General features: G+C 36.3%; 1 protein-coding gene across 1 annotated transcript in view; it reads left to right on the forward strand.

Annotated features, from left to right (window-relative positions):
* The first annotated feature begins 677 nt into the window (after window positions 1-677).
* The window catches only part of LOC129085027 (alpha-2-macroglobulin-like), a 41,797-nt gene continuing 24,265 nt past the window's right edge, over window positions 678-18,209 (forward strand). The window contains exons 1-15 of the mRNA XM_054591441.1: window positions 678-852; window positions 3,012-3,195; window positions 4,047-4,206; window positions 4,372-4,424; window positions 6,449-6,469; window positions 6,743-6,911; window positions 7,355-7,439; window positions 8,736-8,856; window positions 9,588-9,702; window positions 9,856-9,965; window positions 11,882-12,043; window positions 14,453-14,680; window positions 14,911-14,974; window positions 16,103-16,245; window positions 16,859-17,008. Of these exons, the coding sequence (XP_054447416.1) occupies window positions 770-852; window positions 3,012-3,195; window positions 4,047-4,206; window positions 4,372-4,424; window positions 6,449-6,469; window positions 6,743-6,911; window positions 7,355-7,439; window positions 8,736-8,856; window positions 9,588-9,702; window positions 9,856-9,965; window positions 11,882-12,043; window positions 14,453-14,680; window positions 14,911-14,974; window positions 16,103-16,245; window positions 16,859-17,008 (1,848 nt within the window). The 5' untranslated portion in view covers window positions 678-769. The remainder of the gene's footprint in view (window positions 853-3,011; window positions 3,196-4,046; window positions 4,207-4,371; window positions 4,425-6,448; window positions 6,470-6,742; window positions 6,912-7,354; window positions 7,440-8,735; window positions 8,857-9,587; window positions 9,703-9,855; window positions 9,966-11,881; window positions 12,044-14,452; window positions 14,681-14,910; window positions 14,975-16,102; window positions 16,246-16,858; window positions 17,009-18,209) is intronic.

Here is an 18,209-nt window from a genome sequence, read left to right on the forward strand (position 1 = left end):
AAAATTTCTATAGTAGATGGCAAAGGTAACTGGGATCTTTGTTAGGCACAGTAGGTCAAAGCTTGTCATCAAGATCCACTATTTCTCTTTCCATCTTTTCACTAAAAGAAAATATTTTCTATTACCATTCTTCCAGGGACTGGCCCTTCATCTGCAATCCAGTAATATCCCTAAGGTGAACGGAAAAACTTATTAGCTTAGTCCAGTATCTTTTCCATAAAAGACTATTGAATTCTGAAACCACTTCAACATTTAAGGTAAGCATATATTATGGAGGACTTGCAGGCTCACTGACTTGCAGTAAAATATCTATTTTGAACCTGGCCAGTATTGTTTAAATTGTAGCATCCCTTACCAACTATTCATGCAAAATATGTAAAGAAAGCCATAAAATGTGCCATAGGGAAGTGGAAGCAGAAGTAAGAGAGAGAAAGGGTTTAAAAGCCAATTAGCTACTTTATAGTAAAACCCAGAGAAAGTGAGCACTTACAGGAATGTGGATTTTATCCCTCCAGGAATTCTATTTAGCCTGACAGATTTAGCCTGCCAGGAATTAACCTTGACCGTAATTAGGCCCTTGAGAGCAATGCCCCTTCCAGAGAATGTTCAGAACTCTACTTTGTTTAGACACCTGGTGTGGGTGGAACTTCCTGTTTGCTCAGAGAGCAGCATAAAGCCCGGTTGCTCTGAGGAATGCTTGGTACCAGACCAACTGCAGGAAGTCGCATGTAATACAGTTTGGTCTCCTCGGGCTGCTTCTCCCTGCAGCATGGAGAAGAACAAAATCCATCCAAGTCTTATTCTCCTTCTTCTGGTCTTCCTCTCTACAGATGCATCAGTCTCTGGACAACCGTAAGTTTCCCATAGAGCATGAACTTAAAGAGCTTTTTACTTACTTTTTTTCTGCTTTGAAATGAAATATTCTGCAGAGTAGCCACTTATATATCTGTTTTAAATTCTTGCTTGGTTTATTAAAATACACTTTTAAGAGTTAAGAAAAAGAATCTTTTCTTTTATTTCAGATCTCCATTATATCGTTCATCTTCCTTAGGAAATTCTCTTCTTACCTCTAAGACCTCTTCCAATGATGAGATTTCATAAATCTGGTTTATTCATTCTTTAATATTCTTAACCATTTTCCTTCAGTTCTCTGGATCTCTGAATCTCTAAGTTATCTGAGAATATACTAAGACTTTCTGAGGGGCACTAAAAATGGATACTTTTAAAGGAATCAATTTTCAGATTCTCACATTCATATTGATCTGCTTGAGACCATGGTATTAATCCTTTCCTACCTCCCCTTTCTTAATTGCCTGTCTTCCACTTTATAAGAGAAAGAAAAACTTCTCCTTTGATCAAATGTTACCATGGATCACTGTCTGGAGTATAAATATCATCAGGGTGCCAAAGAAAGGAACAATTCGAAATACTGATGTTGATATTGACGTTGAGAAAGCAATGGATTCTAGAGACAGGGGAGAGAATCCTTTTGCAAATTTTGTAGTGATAAATTTTTGTTTCAAAAAAATTGAAGAAACATCTAAAGAAAATAACAGCTAATAGTTGATTAGAACCAATTCTTGACAATAGAGCACTGGATGATTTCTGGCACATAAACTAGGACATAATTGTTTTATCTGTCACTTAATTTCATGTGAATAATTTTTCATGACACTTAACATCTACACAGAGCAAAAATATCATGATAGACCTTGTTTGGTTCTCTTAATGGGGAATATCCATCCATTAATATATTAAAAAGTGCATCATTCCATTAAAGATGTGCTTTGAAAGTATTTTGATTTTATATCTAATATGTATGTATTATAATTTGCAATGCATTTATTTTGTTTTGATCAGTTGTATGTGAATCAGACTTTTGAAAATAACTGAAACCAGGAGAAAATGTTCAACATTTGCAACTTTATGGTCACATCAATTTTTTAAAAGATTTTATTTTTTTATTTTTAGAAAGAGGGGAAGGGAGGGAGGAAGAGAGGGACAGAAACATCAATCAGTTGCCTCTTACATGCCCCAACCAGCCAGAGGGAAGGGAGCTGGAGGGATGTAGAAGAGGACAAAAGGGGGATAAATGGGGATGGGAAGGGACCTCACTTTGGGCAATGGGTGTACGATGCAATGGCAGATGTCTTGTTGAGTTGTACACTTGAAACCTGTATGGTTTTGTTAACCAAAAGCACCCCAATAAACTCAATAAAAATGTTTGAAAATTACATCAGTAAAAGTATATAAAAGGGTATTGGAAATGTTTCCATTTTTCTAATGAGTTACCAAGACCCAAAATTCAATCACTAGAAGATCATTTTTGAATGAAGCCATTGTCTAGCCAGGAGTTGAAAAGCAAATATTTAAAATGCAAACATACAGGGTTAGGTAACACACTAAGATTTCATTTGTTGTTTATCACAACTGATAATTTAAACCAATGACTTACTTGCTTTCAGTCTCAAATTCCACATCTGTAAAGTGGAAAGTAGGTGCTTGCCATACCATTTTTCTCAGAGTTGTTGAGTGTGTGTGTGTGTGTGTGTGTGTGTGTGTGTGTGATATAGATTAAATAGAGATATAGATATTCAATAAAAGTTCTATAAATTGATTAGATTTTCAGTGTCTCACCTGAGAGTTTGCTTGCTTTTTACAGCAACCCCAATGTAAAATAGATTTACAACATGACTACATATAATTAGCATATTTTTATTTTGAATTCAGGTACTTACATTTTGGGGTTTCTTAAAGTAAGGTACACCTGCAAATTTTAAGCTATATAAGTCTCACTTCAAGCAAAATGTTCACTCTTCTGACACTGGTGATGACAGAGGAATAATTTTCACACATGACATTCAGCAGCAAAGATTAATTTCATGGTTATTGATATATTTTCTCTTGATATAGAACTAATGATAGTATGAATAATTTTTATAGAAGATAGTGCTGCTGGTAACAATGCCTCTCCTCATATACTGTCTTCTAACTGGACTCCCTATTTCCAGGCAGTACATGGTGCTGGTCCCCTCTCTACTCCACACTGAGACCCCTGAGAAGAGCTGTCTCATTCTGAGCCACCTGAATGAGACCGTGACTGTAAGTGCTTCCTTGGAGTCTCTCAGGGAGAACAGGAGCCTCTTCACTGATGTGGTGGCAGAGAAGGACTTATTCCACTGTGTCTCTTTCACTGTGAGTATGAATGTTTGACTTAATTATACTTGGTCCTATTGGTTAGGGCCATAGGGATCCACAATTCAGTTCAGGGCCATAGGGATCTAGAATTCAGTGAAGATAAGGTTTTAGAAGCTGGCAAGGACTTCAGAAAGAAATCTAATGTAGTAGAAATTAAGAAGCAATGCAGGAATTTCCAACTGTGGGAGGCAAATATTTATAAGCATATGAAAAATTAACTTAATGATCAAAGAAAATTCCTATTAGGGGAAAAAAGCAGTATGCACTAGACAAAGGGAAAATGTGAACTCTTCTTAAAATTTAGGGGAAAAAATAGTAATAAACAAACTAGCCCAATACTGAACATAAGCCCCTAGTAGCGGGCTGACAGGAATATATTATGCCACACTCTTACTAAAAGTGAAAGATGTAGAAATTACCATGAGCAAATATCCAATAATTCCTCAGTATTGCCCATATGTAAAATGCTTACAACCCATAGCAATAAAATATTGTAGTTTTCTTTCTCATAGCCTTAAATTGCTCCTACAATGCCCTTTAAGTACAGAACAAAAACTTCATAAAATTCAGTGTATAATTGAATGAAGACTGTATTGGCTGATATGCAAGGTGATGTGGCACCCATTGATGACATTTCTTACTGATGTGTTTTCCTCCATCTTGTGTTCTGTCTCCCTACTTATAGAATGACAGGAGTAATCTCTGTCCATACCAATTTTCTGTGATAAGAATGAGGGAGTGAAGTTAAGTACAAGATGCAAGATCTCTAGGGAGGAGACCTTGGAAAAGGGATGGGGAAGGAAACATGGAAGATTGAATGAGCTCTCAAGATCTCTTCTGTATTTCAGGTTCCAAGGTCTTCATCCAATGAAGAGGTAATGTTTCTCACCGTCCAAGTGAAAGGAGCAACCCAAGAATTCAGGAGACGAACCACAGTGATGGTTAAAAACCAAGAGAGCCTGGTCTTTGTCCAGACAGACAAACCCATCTACACACCAGGGCAGGAAGGTACAAAGAGGCCTACGGTCAGGGCAACCTCAAAAAGGAAAGATCCTCTCCTACTTATTCCCCAGTCTAAAACCCTATAATTCTGGCTTCTTAATAACTTTTTTTTATCAGCCTATAAACCTGGTTTAAGATTTCAGAGACTGATGGAAAATATTTCTGTTTCAGTCAAGTTTCGTGTTGTCTCATTGGATGAAAATTTTCACCCCTTGAATGAGTTGGTAAGTCTCCTAATATCTACACACAATCATTATTATGTGTGTAAACTGGCTAGGAACCTGTTTTTGGTATTGGGGGAGGAGCAGGGAGACAAAGAATCTGGTGTCAATAACAGTAATTTCTGGCATTACAATAATGTAAGATCTTTATTTTATTGCTTTAATTTTGTTATTCTTTATTATTGTTTAAGCTAGTAAAGTTGTTCCCACTTTCCTCCCCCTTCCTTCCCTCACCGAACCCCACGCCCTTTCCACCCCAGCCAATCCCCACACTGTTGTCCATGTCCATGAGTTGTGCGTAAATGTTCTTTGGTCAGTCCTTTCACCATCTTTCATCCCACTTCCCCACCCCTCCTTTCCAGCAGCTATCAGTCCATTCTATGTGTCTAAGTTTCTGTTACTATCTTGTTTGTTAGTTTATTGTGTTCATCAGATTCCACATATAAGTGAGATCATGTGGTATTTTTCTTTCACTGACTGGTTTAATTCACTTTGGATAATTTTCTCCAAGTCCATCCATGCTGTTGCAAAATATAAGAGTTACCTGTTCTTTACTGCTGCATAGTATTCCATTGTATAAATTCCATTGTGTACCACAGCTATTTTTATCCACTCATCCACTGATGGACACTTAGGCTGTTTCCAAATTTTATCTAAAATAAATAGTGCTGCTATGAATATATATATAGTATTTTTACATATAGCAATGAATATATGTATATTCATATGGTGTTTCAGGAATGTAAGATCCTTATTTTAAACAGTATCCTTGGTCAAGAGAAGAGTGAAGTCTGTCTGTCTTGGTATTGATACTTAGGCAATTGTCACCCAATTAAACTTACTCTTTAGAAAGTTCTCAATTATGTGAATTAGAAAGATGTATTAAATAACACACACCAAAATCCTCAAATAAATAAAGCTCAAATAAGTTCTCAAAGATTTAGAATTTTGCCAAACATGCCTACCAAAACCTATTTTAAAAAAGAAGATGAATGAAGTCAATGTTTTTCCTTATGATTAACACTTGCTATTTATGATGAAAAATAGCTGTTTTAATTTTAATGAAGACATCAAACCAAAGTCTTAATTTTTCCTTCCCAAATCTATTCTTCTGCATTTTTTTCTTCCAGTCCCTAAAACAAAAGGTCATGGCATAATCCTACTTGATCAGAAAATCATGTTAACTTAAAATGTGTCCAGACTATTTCTTTCCATCTGCATGCTACAACCTCTTCCTGGCCAACAAGCCTTGAAACTGGTCTAGGTTTTTACTTTCACTTCTCTATCTAAAATTAAAACTTTGTCCATCACTCTATCAGCTTAACCCTGTTTTATTTTTATATCCTGATCCATACCACTATCTGATAGGTGTAAATACAGATAAAGATAAAGATGTAGGTATGGATTTCAAGTATACAGACATATCAGATACATATATATATAATGTAAATCTGAACTACATGTACATCTATGCATATAGGTGCATGTCTCTTATGTTGATTCTTTATTAGAAAGTAAGCTCTCTGAAAGCAGATATATTGTTCTTTTGCACATGGCTATATTCCCAGAACTGAGAATGACACACAGCACATAGTGGGCACTTAGTAAGTATTACTTTTTAGTAATGAATAATCATTGATCACAGAGGAGCTTTTCCGTCCCTCATTATTCTTAGAACTACCCATCTTAATATTTAGGTCTGAACATGGTTACTTATAGTTCTGTTAGTATTTTATTTCTCAGTCTATAGAACTTCAGGACAAAAGAGTGTTCTTTGCTGGGATGGTAGGCACATTTAAGTAATGTTAGTAAATCCCATTCCTAATTAATATAACCTATAAAGTTCTTATCATTGCTTATTAACTGTTTCTGATGATTAATTAAAAGTTCTGTAAAACTTAACCTGTAATTTTTGTGTGTTTTATGACAGGTAAATTTACTTTATATAAAACTGTCTTGCTTAGAAATCAAAAATGAGAATATTTGTGAACAATTCTGAACTCCTCCCTTTCTCTTTTGTCTTTCAGATTCCACTAGTATACATTGAGGTAAGCAAAATGAAACATTCCATAATTATGTGTAAAGTAATAAATTTAGGGAAAATGTTCTTATTTGAGAGATTCTTTTTACAATATCCCAAAAACTTGTCATTAGGGGAGAAGCCTTCAAACTCATAGCTCAGGTGATTCTAACTCATCTCCCCCTCTCCTCTCACTATTACCACCCCATTTCCCTCTTTATGGATAACAGTTTTCATAGATATCTTTCATGGTCTCTCACGTTCTAAGCTGTTTTGGAAGTTTCAGTTATTGTATCTATAGGACCCCAAAGGAAATCACATCGCACAATGGCAGAAACTCAAGCTAGAGAGCGGCCTCACGCAGCTGGCTTTCCCCCTCTCATCAGAGCCGGTTCAGGGCCCCTACAAGGTGGTGGTACGGAAGGAATCAGGCAAAACGACAGAGCACCTCTTCACCGTGGAGGAATTTGGTATGGACTGTGGAAAGTCACGGAACATTTTTCTTCATATTTAAATTTCCAGAGCCTAGAATTTGAGTTTATTTGGAGTCTTTTAACTTCCCCTGAGTGAGACGGGGCTTGGAGTTAAACCAATTATATACCAAACTCCAAGGAAGACAATGATTTGTGAATAGGACTTCCTATAACTTAGTTATTTTTATAGCAATTTTTAACCTCAAAAAAATGTATACCATCCTTTTTTAGTGGAATTTTTGCTAGTTCATTAAAGTTACAGTGATCTGTCGTAGTCCTTCAAGCAGCCTCCATTGGAGAAAAAGACAGAAATATTAGAGAAAAGAGCTGCCTGTTCAGTCATCTAAAATATTATTAGCAAATTATTACAGATAATGTGAAAATACTAATTACCCCAAATTTGAAAACTAATCACAAACTTCCGTATCTCCAATCAACAGTGCTTCCTAAGTTTGAAGTGCAAGTAACAATGCCAAAGATAATCACGATCTTAGAAGAAGTGGTGAATGTGTCGGTGTGTGGCCTGTGAGTTTATACTTTTTTTAATCTTTGGAGGGGAATTATTTTTAAAAGACTCAGCATTTGGGATATTTTTGCTAGTTAGTTGTTCTAGGAGCAGTGGAAGCACAAATCTTTGAAATACATGTGAGCTTTGAGGACTTTCCCATCTTGAGAACTTTCCTCTACTATTGTTCTCCTATTTTTTCCTTCTTATTTTCTTTCATAGTCTTATCAGCATTATTACAACTCATGGCATAGGCAGTAGTTCCTAGAGAGACTATGCTCCTAGGATTCTGAAAGTAACAAAGCTGCACGTACGCGCACACGTGCATGCACACACAAATAGGATAATATCCAAGGGTACTGGCTTTCCTTTCATTAGATTACGGAGGAAATTCTATCACCTACAGATTACTTATCTGACCCTGCACACATGGTGTAAAAATAACTTAGATTCAGAATTTGTTGATGTAGACATACAGAAATCTCATCTAACTCATCAGACTGCCTAAGGCATGCATGTTACATACCTCTCTCAGGATGATCCTTTCCAACTTTGAAAATTTATGTTCCCAGGAGCTTATGTTCCCATTTCCAGTAGCCCAGCAGCAGCACTAGCAGAAGGAACAGACAGTGATGTAACCAGTCCTGCTTACGTAATGCACTCACTATTCAACTGGGATCCTGCCTTAGCACTGTCTCAGAGTAATGGCCACCAAGTTCCTGGTCCCACATACCCAGTGAGCCGATACTCTTGCAAATAGAGATATAGAGGAAATTTTAAATAAGGGCAAAAAATACTTTGGAAAACACAGCAATTATCAATGATATATTTAGGGCACAATCTCATTTTTCTGGTAAAATATAAGCAAGTAAATATCTATATGAACAAAAATAGCTACACGTGGAGAGAGTACGATGGAAGAAGAGAAGTGATCATATTAATAGTTTGTAGTCCTAAATAGATTTGAGTGTGTTTGTTTCTTCTGTTTTGTTTTATTGATGTTGGTTTTTCCTGTAAGAACAGGTGGCACTTTGGTAATATAAAAGGTAGTTTTTAAAGATGAAACTGAAAATTAAAAATTAAGAAAAAAAAACTTGTTAAAAAAAGACCGGAGAATTCTAGAAGAGAAGGGTCATGACTTAACTGTGCTCAGCACTGTTTGATGGGAAGATGGGAAGTACAAACTGGAGGGAAGTGCAAATGAGAGGGAAGTTCAGGGAGTAAATATATTGCAGCTAAAAGAGGAAATATAAATACATAGAAAATGTGGATGTTCAATGTCTGCTTTGATTCATTTGGCAATGTTCTTATGACAGATACCTATATGGGAAGCCAGTCCCAGGACATGTGACTGTGAGCGTGTGCAGAAAGTATAGTAATCCGTCTAGCTGCTATGGTGGAGAGTCACAGGCTCTCTGTGAGAAATTCAGTCAGAAGGTAGGTGGAAAACGCTTCTAGGAACTAACAACTCAGGTATTGTTAGTAAGCAGTGAGTTACAACATGGGGCTAACTCAGGAAGAGAGAAATTCATAAAAGAATCCTATGCTATGTGTAATAGTTAAAAAAAATAAGTGAATTACCACAATAGGAATTATTTATTGCTTATAATTGTCCATTATGGATGTTTTTGGTGCACCAACCACACAGAATGGTGGAAGCTAAGCCAACTCCAATACCTGGCATCCAAGCCATCTCTGGCATCCACTTGTATGAGAGGAGAAAAAAACATATACCTCTTAACCACCTTGACTGGGAAGAGTGTCGGTTTCATTCTGTGAGCAAAAACTTGCCATCTGGCATCATGTAGGTGTCAGAAAGGTAGCAAACACAGTCCCCAGATGGGTGGCCACTTTCCAGCCATAGTTGTACACTGTGGAAGCAGTCAGACTTCGATGAAGGGTTATCTGCCTGTTATAGTAAGATTACCCCCAAAATTTTAGGACATTTCTAGCCTGTTCACTGAAGTACTAAGGAATATACCTGTCAATTATAGACCAGACACTGTTGTGAAATGTAATAATTCCCAATCCCTAGAGAATAGGTACTGTGTTCTTATAGGAAACACGTAGGTTATGTTGTTACCGCCACCCACCAAAATACCACCAGATTAACTGAACACTGATATGTCTAGTATTATGTTCTTTTGTTCTATTTTACCTGCTCCTAGCTAAACAGTGAGGGCTGCTTCTCTCAGAAAGTAAAAACCAATGCCTTCCAGTTGAAGAGAGAAGGGTATAACATGGAACTTGAAGTGGAAGCCAAGATCAAAGAAGAAGGAACAGGTTTGTGTCCCACGTGTGTGTGCGAGAAAAGACAATGGACACTAATTCATCATCCCCTTTGCCAAAGTATGAATTGAATGGGGAGAGGTAGTATAAGAAGTTCAGGGATGATCATCCTTCTAAAAAACTTATTTTTTTCTCCTTTTTTTCCAGAGGTGGAGTTAACTGGAAAAGCATCTAGTGAAATAACAAGAACCATAACCAAACTCTCATTTGTGAAAGTGGACTCATGCTTTAGACAAGGGATCCCCTTCTTTGGACAGGTGGAGTATTTTTCCATTCACAAATCAATATGTGTATCATCACTTAATAAGCACAACATATTCTGCTAAAACTATACCTGGTTATTGTTGCCTGTTTATTAATACAAGCAAAGGTATAAAACCACATAAAAATAAATCTGTTTCTGTGTAAATTTGTATATGATATCCATTCTAGAGCACTATCAACTTAGAAAAAATTTTTTTCACTTTTTGAACATCATTGTGTGATGTTATTGCATCTCCTTTCCACAATTTACCAGGCAATCATATATTTTTATGGTATTTTCTCACAAAAATCTCAAAATTCATGGTGGCCACATACATTATCTTCCAACACTAACTTCATATGGAAATGAGTGAGTTGATTTTGTTTTATTTTGAAGTATACAAGATTCTACCATACCTAGTATTTCTTTCATAGATATTATATTTATAATACTTTTTTATTATAGCAAGTATTTAAAAAAAAACAAACAGTACACAAGGGTAAAATACTGTTATTTAAGGTACCTGGCTTTTAAAAATATAAATTTTCTCACAGATCTACAAAAAATCTTTTATTGTTATTTTTCTATTATAAACAGATGTGCAAATGGAACTTTCTGACTCTAGAAGTCTGAGACAACAGCTGTAGGTATCTCAGTGTACAATTACTCTGCATTATATTCTTAATGGAAATGCCATGAGATTTCATTTGTGGAAGGTGTAAAAGACAGAGGGACTAGACTCAACAAAGGAGTGGTGAAATACATTTTAGAATGTCTTGATTATGGTATGACAGCAAACACATTCAGAAACTTTGGTCACATCCTAAAGTGAAAGTGTAGCCCATGTTTTTAAATTCCTCAGAGGTACATTGTACCTTTTTGATATTTTATTCCTGCTAAGTAACTATACCATTCATCCTAAGACTCATCAAAAGAGAAAAAGTCAGAACTTTGTGCTTATCCTTATCTTTGTACAGGCCGCTAATAGCTCAGTGACAAACTTAGATTCTGTTAATCAGTTACAAACACTGATCCCAGTCGGCCACTGTGCTTCTTTCTAGTGTAATAAGTAGCTTAACCTGAAAAAGAATCACCATCTTCATGGTCCGAACTAGACTACTCATCTGCTGAGTTTAATACCAGCAGTAATGTGGTTTTAAGTTTTTATTAATACTGTGTGCTTCTCAGTTTTACATTTTTCACATGAAGAGCCTTATAAAATCTGCCTTACTTCCAAAAGATTGAAAATCTAGGTTGAGAAGCAGATACTGTACCTAAAACAACTAGAAAAGCACACCAGAAAATGTCCTGATTGCTCACTTGTGCACTTTTTATACTTCAGGACACTAATCCATAGAGAGTTAGTTGTCTGCCACACAACAAGAGGGGCGCAATTAAATTTGGTAGTGAGTTAAAATTTTTCATTACTTTATGACTCCTGTGCTCTGTGACTCTCCAAGAGCTATATGATACACAGCATTTCCAAAATATCCACAGAACACATTTTTCAGTTCACCCTATTATGATCTCCATCACTCTCTACCTTTTTACACTGTTTTATTTTTTTTAATTTCAGTTTACATTCAATATTACTTTGTATTAGTTTCAGATATACAGCATAGCTTTACAGAGTGCCCCCCCCCCAATATTTCAAGTATCCACCTGGCCCCATACAACACTGCTTTATTTTTCTTCTTAGGACTGATTGCTACTAAATAAGTGTATATTATTTATGCATTTATTTAACATCTGTCTCTTACTAACTGTGAGTTCTATGGTGGAAGGAACTTTGTTTACTGCTGTAGTCTCAATGCTTGGAACCATGTTCAACATACAGTATGCACTCAATAAATATTTCTAATAAAGTGAATTTGTTTAGTGCCTATTGAGGATTAGCCATATAACTGATCCACAGTTTTTAACCTTCAGGTGCGCCTAGTGGATGGGAAGGGTGTCCCCATGCCAAATGAACTCATCTTCATCTCAGCAAATGCTGCTAACTATTACTCCAATGCTACCACTGATGAGCATGGCCTGGTGCAGTTCTCCATCAACACCACCAACATTAAAGATTCCTCCCTCTCTGTCAGGGTAAGCTTGCAAAGAAGGTACCAAAAACATGAGGTAGCCTTGGGAAATGTTTGCAAACTAAAAGTGATGAAATTCCCAAGTTGTGTTTAGCTCTCTGGAAAGGAGAAAAAAAACCCTAGAAACTAGAAACCAATTCAAGGTCAACTTTAAAAAGTTTATTACAAGGACAGAACCCTGCAGAGCACCTTCACTTAAAAGGAAGGCAGAAAATGAAGAGCTCAAGAGGCAAACCAGGAGAGCAGAGTGAAAAAAAAAGTTTATTAAAAAGGAGGCAGTATAGCTTTGTGGATAAAAGTGTGAGTTCTTGCATACTGTTGCTGGAAATATAAAATAGTTCAAATGCTATGGAAAACAGTATGCCAGTTCTTAAAAAAATTGAAAACAGAACTACCGTATGATCCAGTAATCCCAATTCTGGGAATATAGCCAAAAGAATTGAAAGGAGGACCTCAAGGACAAATTTGCACACCCATGTTCATGGCAGCACTATTCATAATAGCCGTGAAGTGAAAGCAACCCAAGTATCTGTGAACAAATGAATGGATAAACAAATTGTGGTATATACATATAATGGAAGAGTATTCAGCCTTAAAAAAGAAGGAAATCCTGTCACATGCTATAACGTGGATGAACCCTGACAGCATTGTGCTACATGAAGTATGTAGTCACAAAAAAACAAATACTCTATGATTCCAGTTACATGAAGTATCTAAAGTAGTTGAAGTTATAGAAATAGAAAGTAGAATGGTGGCTACCTGGGGATGGAAAGAAGGAAAAATGAGGATTGTTGTTTAATGGCTAGAGAGTTTTAATTTTGCAAGATGAAAAAATTCTGAAAATCCGTTGCACACAACTTAACACTGCCAAACTGTAGACTTAAAACGGTTAAAGTGGCACTATTATGTTGTGTGTTTTTCACAACTGTTTTAAAGGTATAGGTTCCACAATCAAATAAATTACATTAAAATCTTGGCTCAACTCTTTTCAAGAGCAAATAACTAAAAACCTCTATAATTCAGTTTCTTATCTGTAAAATGGGTGCAATATTAGTACCGATAAAAGACAGTACATATTAGAGCACCTAGTAAGCCCCCTTGAACTGCTAAGTATTATTACAGTAAAAGCCCATTTTTAACATCATTAGCATTTAGTTTTAAATATAGACACTCCATAAATTATTGTTCTTACTTTATTTTTGCCCTACTAGTCTAATATTCTCCAGACTCTGTCCATACCCATATAATTTGCTTTGTTTACTGCTATAGTCTCAATGCTTGGAACTATGTTCAACATATAGGATGCACTCAAATATTTCTAATAAAATGAATTTGTTTAGTGCCTATTCCTCTATTCATCAATGGAGGTATAGATATACATTTATAGATATATGGCTGCACCATAGACATTACATAATAATAGTGATGAAAACCCTGCCTCTTATAATTCTACATATAAATATAAAAAAGGATAAATAATATATTTTATTGATTAACCTTTAACTAGTTGACATAAGGGCCTATACTTCTAATAACTGAAAATTGAATATATACTCACTTATTCCATCAAGAAGTATCTTGAATACTTTTTATGTGCTAGGCACTATGCTAGTCCTGAGAAATGAAAATATTATTTTTAAATGCTCACTCTTTTTGATGAGCATTTACATGTTATCACTAGAACATACATTGATATATGAACGCTGTAGTTTGCTGACACAATAATTTGTTCATGCCACTCGGGAAAGTGAAGATGAAGGTAGAGGAAGCCTGAAAAAAAACTAACAAACAATTTTCCATGGAGAAAAATTGAAATACAACCCAAACAGTGCTTAATGAAACTCAAAAATCCAGAATCACAGGAAGCATTAAAAAGATCAGCCTAAGCCAGCTCAGGAGAAGTGGACTTCAACCAATTGACCAACTCAACTTTTGAGCCAGTACTATTTACAGAAGGTATTCTCTGACCCCTAAGGTTGCAATATTACATTTCCTCATCATACCTATTATGAGAAACTCATCACAAATGAGGCACTAATTTTCTGAAATGCAGTTCTTCAGTTTCTGGAGATTATTTAGTCTCCTCAAAGAGGTTTCATAGCTCCAGTGTCTTTAGTAAAGTGGCCAGAGAAACTTTGAGCAAGCTAATCAGAGCAAAGGTTGTCTCCCTTTATCCTCTTCAAAAGTATGAATACCAACCCAAGGAGCCTCCTCAGGGTAAAGGCATAAATCGTGCCTGAAATACAAGATAAACAAACAAAGGGGAAGGGGCTTTCTCTGTCCCTTTTTACTGTGAGCGAATGATTCCTAGGTACCAGTTTAGGTAGTACAGCCAACTAATGCAGTTTTGTAAGAACACTGATTCCCTATGAGATGTAACCTATAAAATAATATTGTTTTTCTAATTCATTAGGTCAAACACAAGGGTCAGAGCCCCTGTTACAGTTACCACTGGCTGTCAGGAGAATACGAAGAAGCTCATCACACTGCTGATCTTGTATTCTCTCCAAGCAAGAGCTTTGTGCACCTTGAGCCTCTATCTCGTGAAATGCCCTGCGGCCAAACTCAGACGGTCCAAGCACATTATGTTCTGAATGGACAAGTTCTGCAGGAGCTAAAGGAGCTCACATTCTATTACCTGGTGAGAAGAAGGCCACTGCATTGACTCATCCACAGACAAACGTTCTCTGTGGAGCAAGGATTCATGAAGTTCTTTAGAAAGTCTCTTTGTCTTTTCGAAGTTTGACTTCTTTTAGGCCTACTTAATGCCCGCAGGGGTGCAAGAAAGCAAGCATATCACTTGGAGGGCAAGACTTGAGGTGAGATCCTTTTCATTGCCTTCGTTTTTCTTTTTTTTTTTCTTTTTTGCAGATAATGGCAAAAGGAGGCATTGTCCGAACTGGGACTCATGTGCTGCCTGTGGAGCAGGGAGCCAGTGAGTATTTTCATAATTCCACATTCCTGCCCCGCTCTGACACATTCAGCCTTACACTGCGGAAATACCAGGAGTAGTTTAGAATAAAGAGAGGCAATTTCCATCTAACCCCAGGAAGGAAGAAGTTGAGAGGAGAAAACAATGTTTCTTTTTTTCACCCAGTATTTCTTCCTTCAGTGTATTCTGTTCAGATTATTTAAAATGTAGGTGTAGTGTTTTTATAATCCATGCTTATTCCAAATCTTCAAACTGCAAATATTCTTGGACCATCTTCACAAAATGACATTTCAAAATTATTTTAATCAATGAAGAGAAGGTAAAATTTTGTAGTGCCTTCTACATCCTAGGTTTTGTGCTGATTGATTTATATTTGTATATCATTTTTTCCTTTTCAAAGATAGTTATGATTTATGAAGACTTTGATTGAGTTGGACTCTCCTCATGAACAAATATGAAACAATATAAATTTCTGATGGTTTCTTATATTCTAAGAAAGTCTAAAGTATCACTTACAAGAAAACTATCAGTTAACTACTCTTCTGTTGCTTTTTCATAGCAACACAGAAGCAGCATAAGTAGATTTACCGAGGTTAATGTAGCCTCTAAAGAATCTATGTAGACTCAAAAAATAACTTCCAAAGAAGCGCCTTAAGTGTTTCTCTTAAGAAAAATATTTTGTTCCTAGGGAATTGGAGAGGATATAAGGATAAATACAATGTGTTAACCTCTTAATATTATAACTCACAACTTCAGGGTCTATTTCCCTTTTCTAATGTGAGTTCTGGATCAAACGGCAGCCAAGAAGATATGTCCGTACCCTTAGATAGCATCAGAACTTTATGTAAATGAGCAAAAACTTAAAATTGGGTGAGAAATCATAATTTAAGAGAGGAAAAGGGGCTTCAGTAAGGTATCTTTCCCCCAAAGCTAGAGTCCTTAAAGATAAAGAGTTCTTAGGGGCTCAATTCATTGGTTACATATTGTTTATTATACCTATTACACCTACCAATACAAACAATCATTAACCAGATGAGGCTCCTAAAATGGCTTTGCGCAATAGAAACTTTCATTTTAGCCCTGGGGAGATGTCTAACCCCTAATCACTTCCTCACTGTCTCTGTGCTCCAGTGAACGGCCACTTTCCTGTGTCATTCCCTGTGGAATCAGACATTGCTCCCGTTGCTCGATTGCTCATCTACACCATTTTACCCGATGGAGAAGTGGTTGGGGATTCTGCGAAGTATGAGGTTGAAAATTGTCTGGCCAACAAGGTGGGTGCTCCATACCATAAATTTTTCAACATTAAACCAGAAGTTACTGTCATTATTAATTATTTTCTTCATGTAAGTGTTGGGACTACAGGAGTTCAATGAACTCCCCAGGGGATTTCAGCAAGGTAGGGGAAGAGTCGCTCTAAGAAACCATGTCACTTGACTCCAAGTGCAAAATTCTCACGCACCATCTCTTACCATGTGCTATGATTCAGAGTACCTTGTTCCCTTCTTCTGTGATGAAATGTTGGGAAATATGTAAGCACGTTTTTAAGACTGCTAACGAGCCAAAAGAAAAATACAAGAGCGTCTAGACTAGAACCATTTGCATTCTACCTTGCAGTTAATAAACACTTCACCATGTATCCAAAGTAAACATGGCATGTCAAATTTAATAAGTTTTCAAGATAATTAGATGTCATTATAATGGCTCCACTAATTCTCGGAAATTAAAATGAAGTATAAGGGACAAAAAGCCTCAGGTCTCACACGGTGCCGACAACTGTGAAGTCAGTAATTATTCATCGAATGTCCTCAGCACTCAGAAAATGCTGGTGAATACGTGATTACGTTGGGAAATTTGTTCTTCTGATCTTTCCCTTTAATTTCACAGGTGGATTTGAGCTTCAACCCAGCGCAAAGTCTGCCCGCCGCACACGCCCACCTGCGTGTCACAGCCTCTCCTCAGTCCCTCTGTGCCCTCCGTGCCGTGGACCGAAGTGTGCTGCTCATGAGGCCTGAGGCCGAGCTCTCCCCCTCCTCGGTGAGTTCCCTCAGCCTCGGGTCAGGAAGGGCCAGGTAAGGGTCTCCAAGCAAGAAGAAATGCCTTTCTGAGGAGGTTAGGATCTATTACAATTATATTTACCTGGGAGTGAATAGTTTTGAGCTCTATCATGTGCACTCTGAATTATATCAGTTGAATACTGGATGTCCCAAGGCAAACACAATTTCTGATGGAAAATCTAATGTCTCTGATAGGTAAAAATTAAGAAAAATGAATTATTGAATGATAAATGACATTAATAAATGAATTCTTTTAACATTGGGTTAACAAGAGACAACAAAAAGGTATGTTGGAGTAGAACAATAAGAAACTACTTAACAATATGTTCTAATAGTCACTTGCTCATATCTTCAGATGTTCAATATGATGCCAATTGAAATAACCTCTTACTGATGTTTTATACCATCAAAATTTTACAAAGAGAAATTTATATTTTTACTTTCCTGAAAGAAAAACTTATTAGAAGGATTACTTTTTGGCCCTTCCAGTTGAATTTAATTGAAAGTGTCAGAATACTTGTGTTTGTTATTTCTTATTATTTTTTCCATTACCATTTATTCTCCTTATACCCCCTCCCCCACCTCCACAATCAAGAATACCTTTTAAGAGGATATGTAGAAAAATAACATTGATGTTTTATGCTTGTATAATAAAATTTTATAGTCCTCAAAGTTTCTTTTTTTAATTATAACAGCCCCAGTGGATAAAAAGGCATAAAATCCTATTAACTTATTAATAATTAAGCAGAAGCTTTCAAGTATTTAGTAGTAGACCTGGATTACCAACTAGTTCCTCTCAATCTTTGATAGTGTTTTACTAATGAAACACTTTGCTCCAAATAGCATAAGCCATTCATTCAACACATATTTATTTAGCGCCTACTGTGTTTTAGGTATGCCTACTGTGTATTGAAGTTCTGGGGATCTAGCAGTAAACTACTGGAAAGATAAAAATCCATGCTTACATGGAACTAACATTTTCATAAATTAGAAAGACAATAATATATAATATGCTCTGGAAAAAATTAGCAGTGAAGGGAGATCTAGAATAGTAAGAGACAGATGTCTTTGAGAAAGTGTCTAATTTCACTACAGTTCTCACTTTGCTAATCTGTTCTTATCAATCAGTTTCATACTCCTGTGAATATAATACAGTTCCTGTCAGCACTTGTATGCCCGTC

This window comes from Pteronotus mesoamericanus, unplaced genomic scaffold (assembly GCF_021234165.1).
Source record: "Pteronotus mesoamericanus isolate MK-2021 breed Mesoamerican mustached bat unplaced genomic scaffold, CSHL_Meso_final scaffold_21, whole genome shotgun sequence".
NCBI lineage: Eukaryota > Metazoa > Chordata > Mammalia > Chiroptera > Mormoopidae > Pteronotus > Pteronotus mesoamericanus.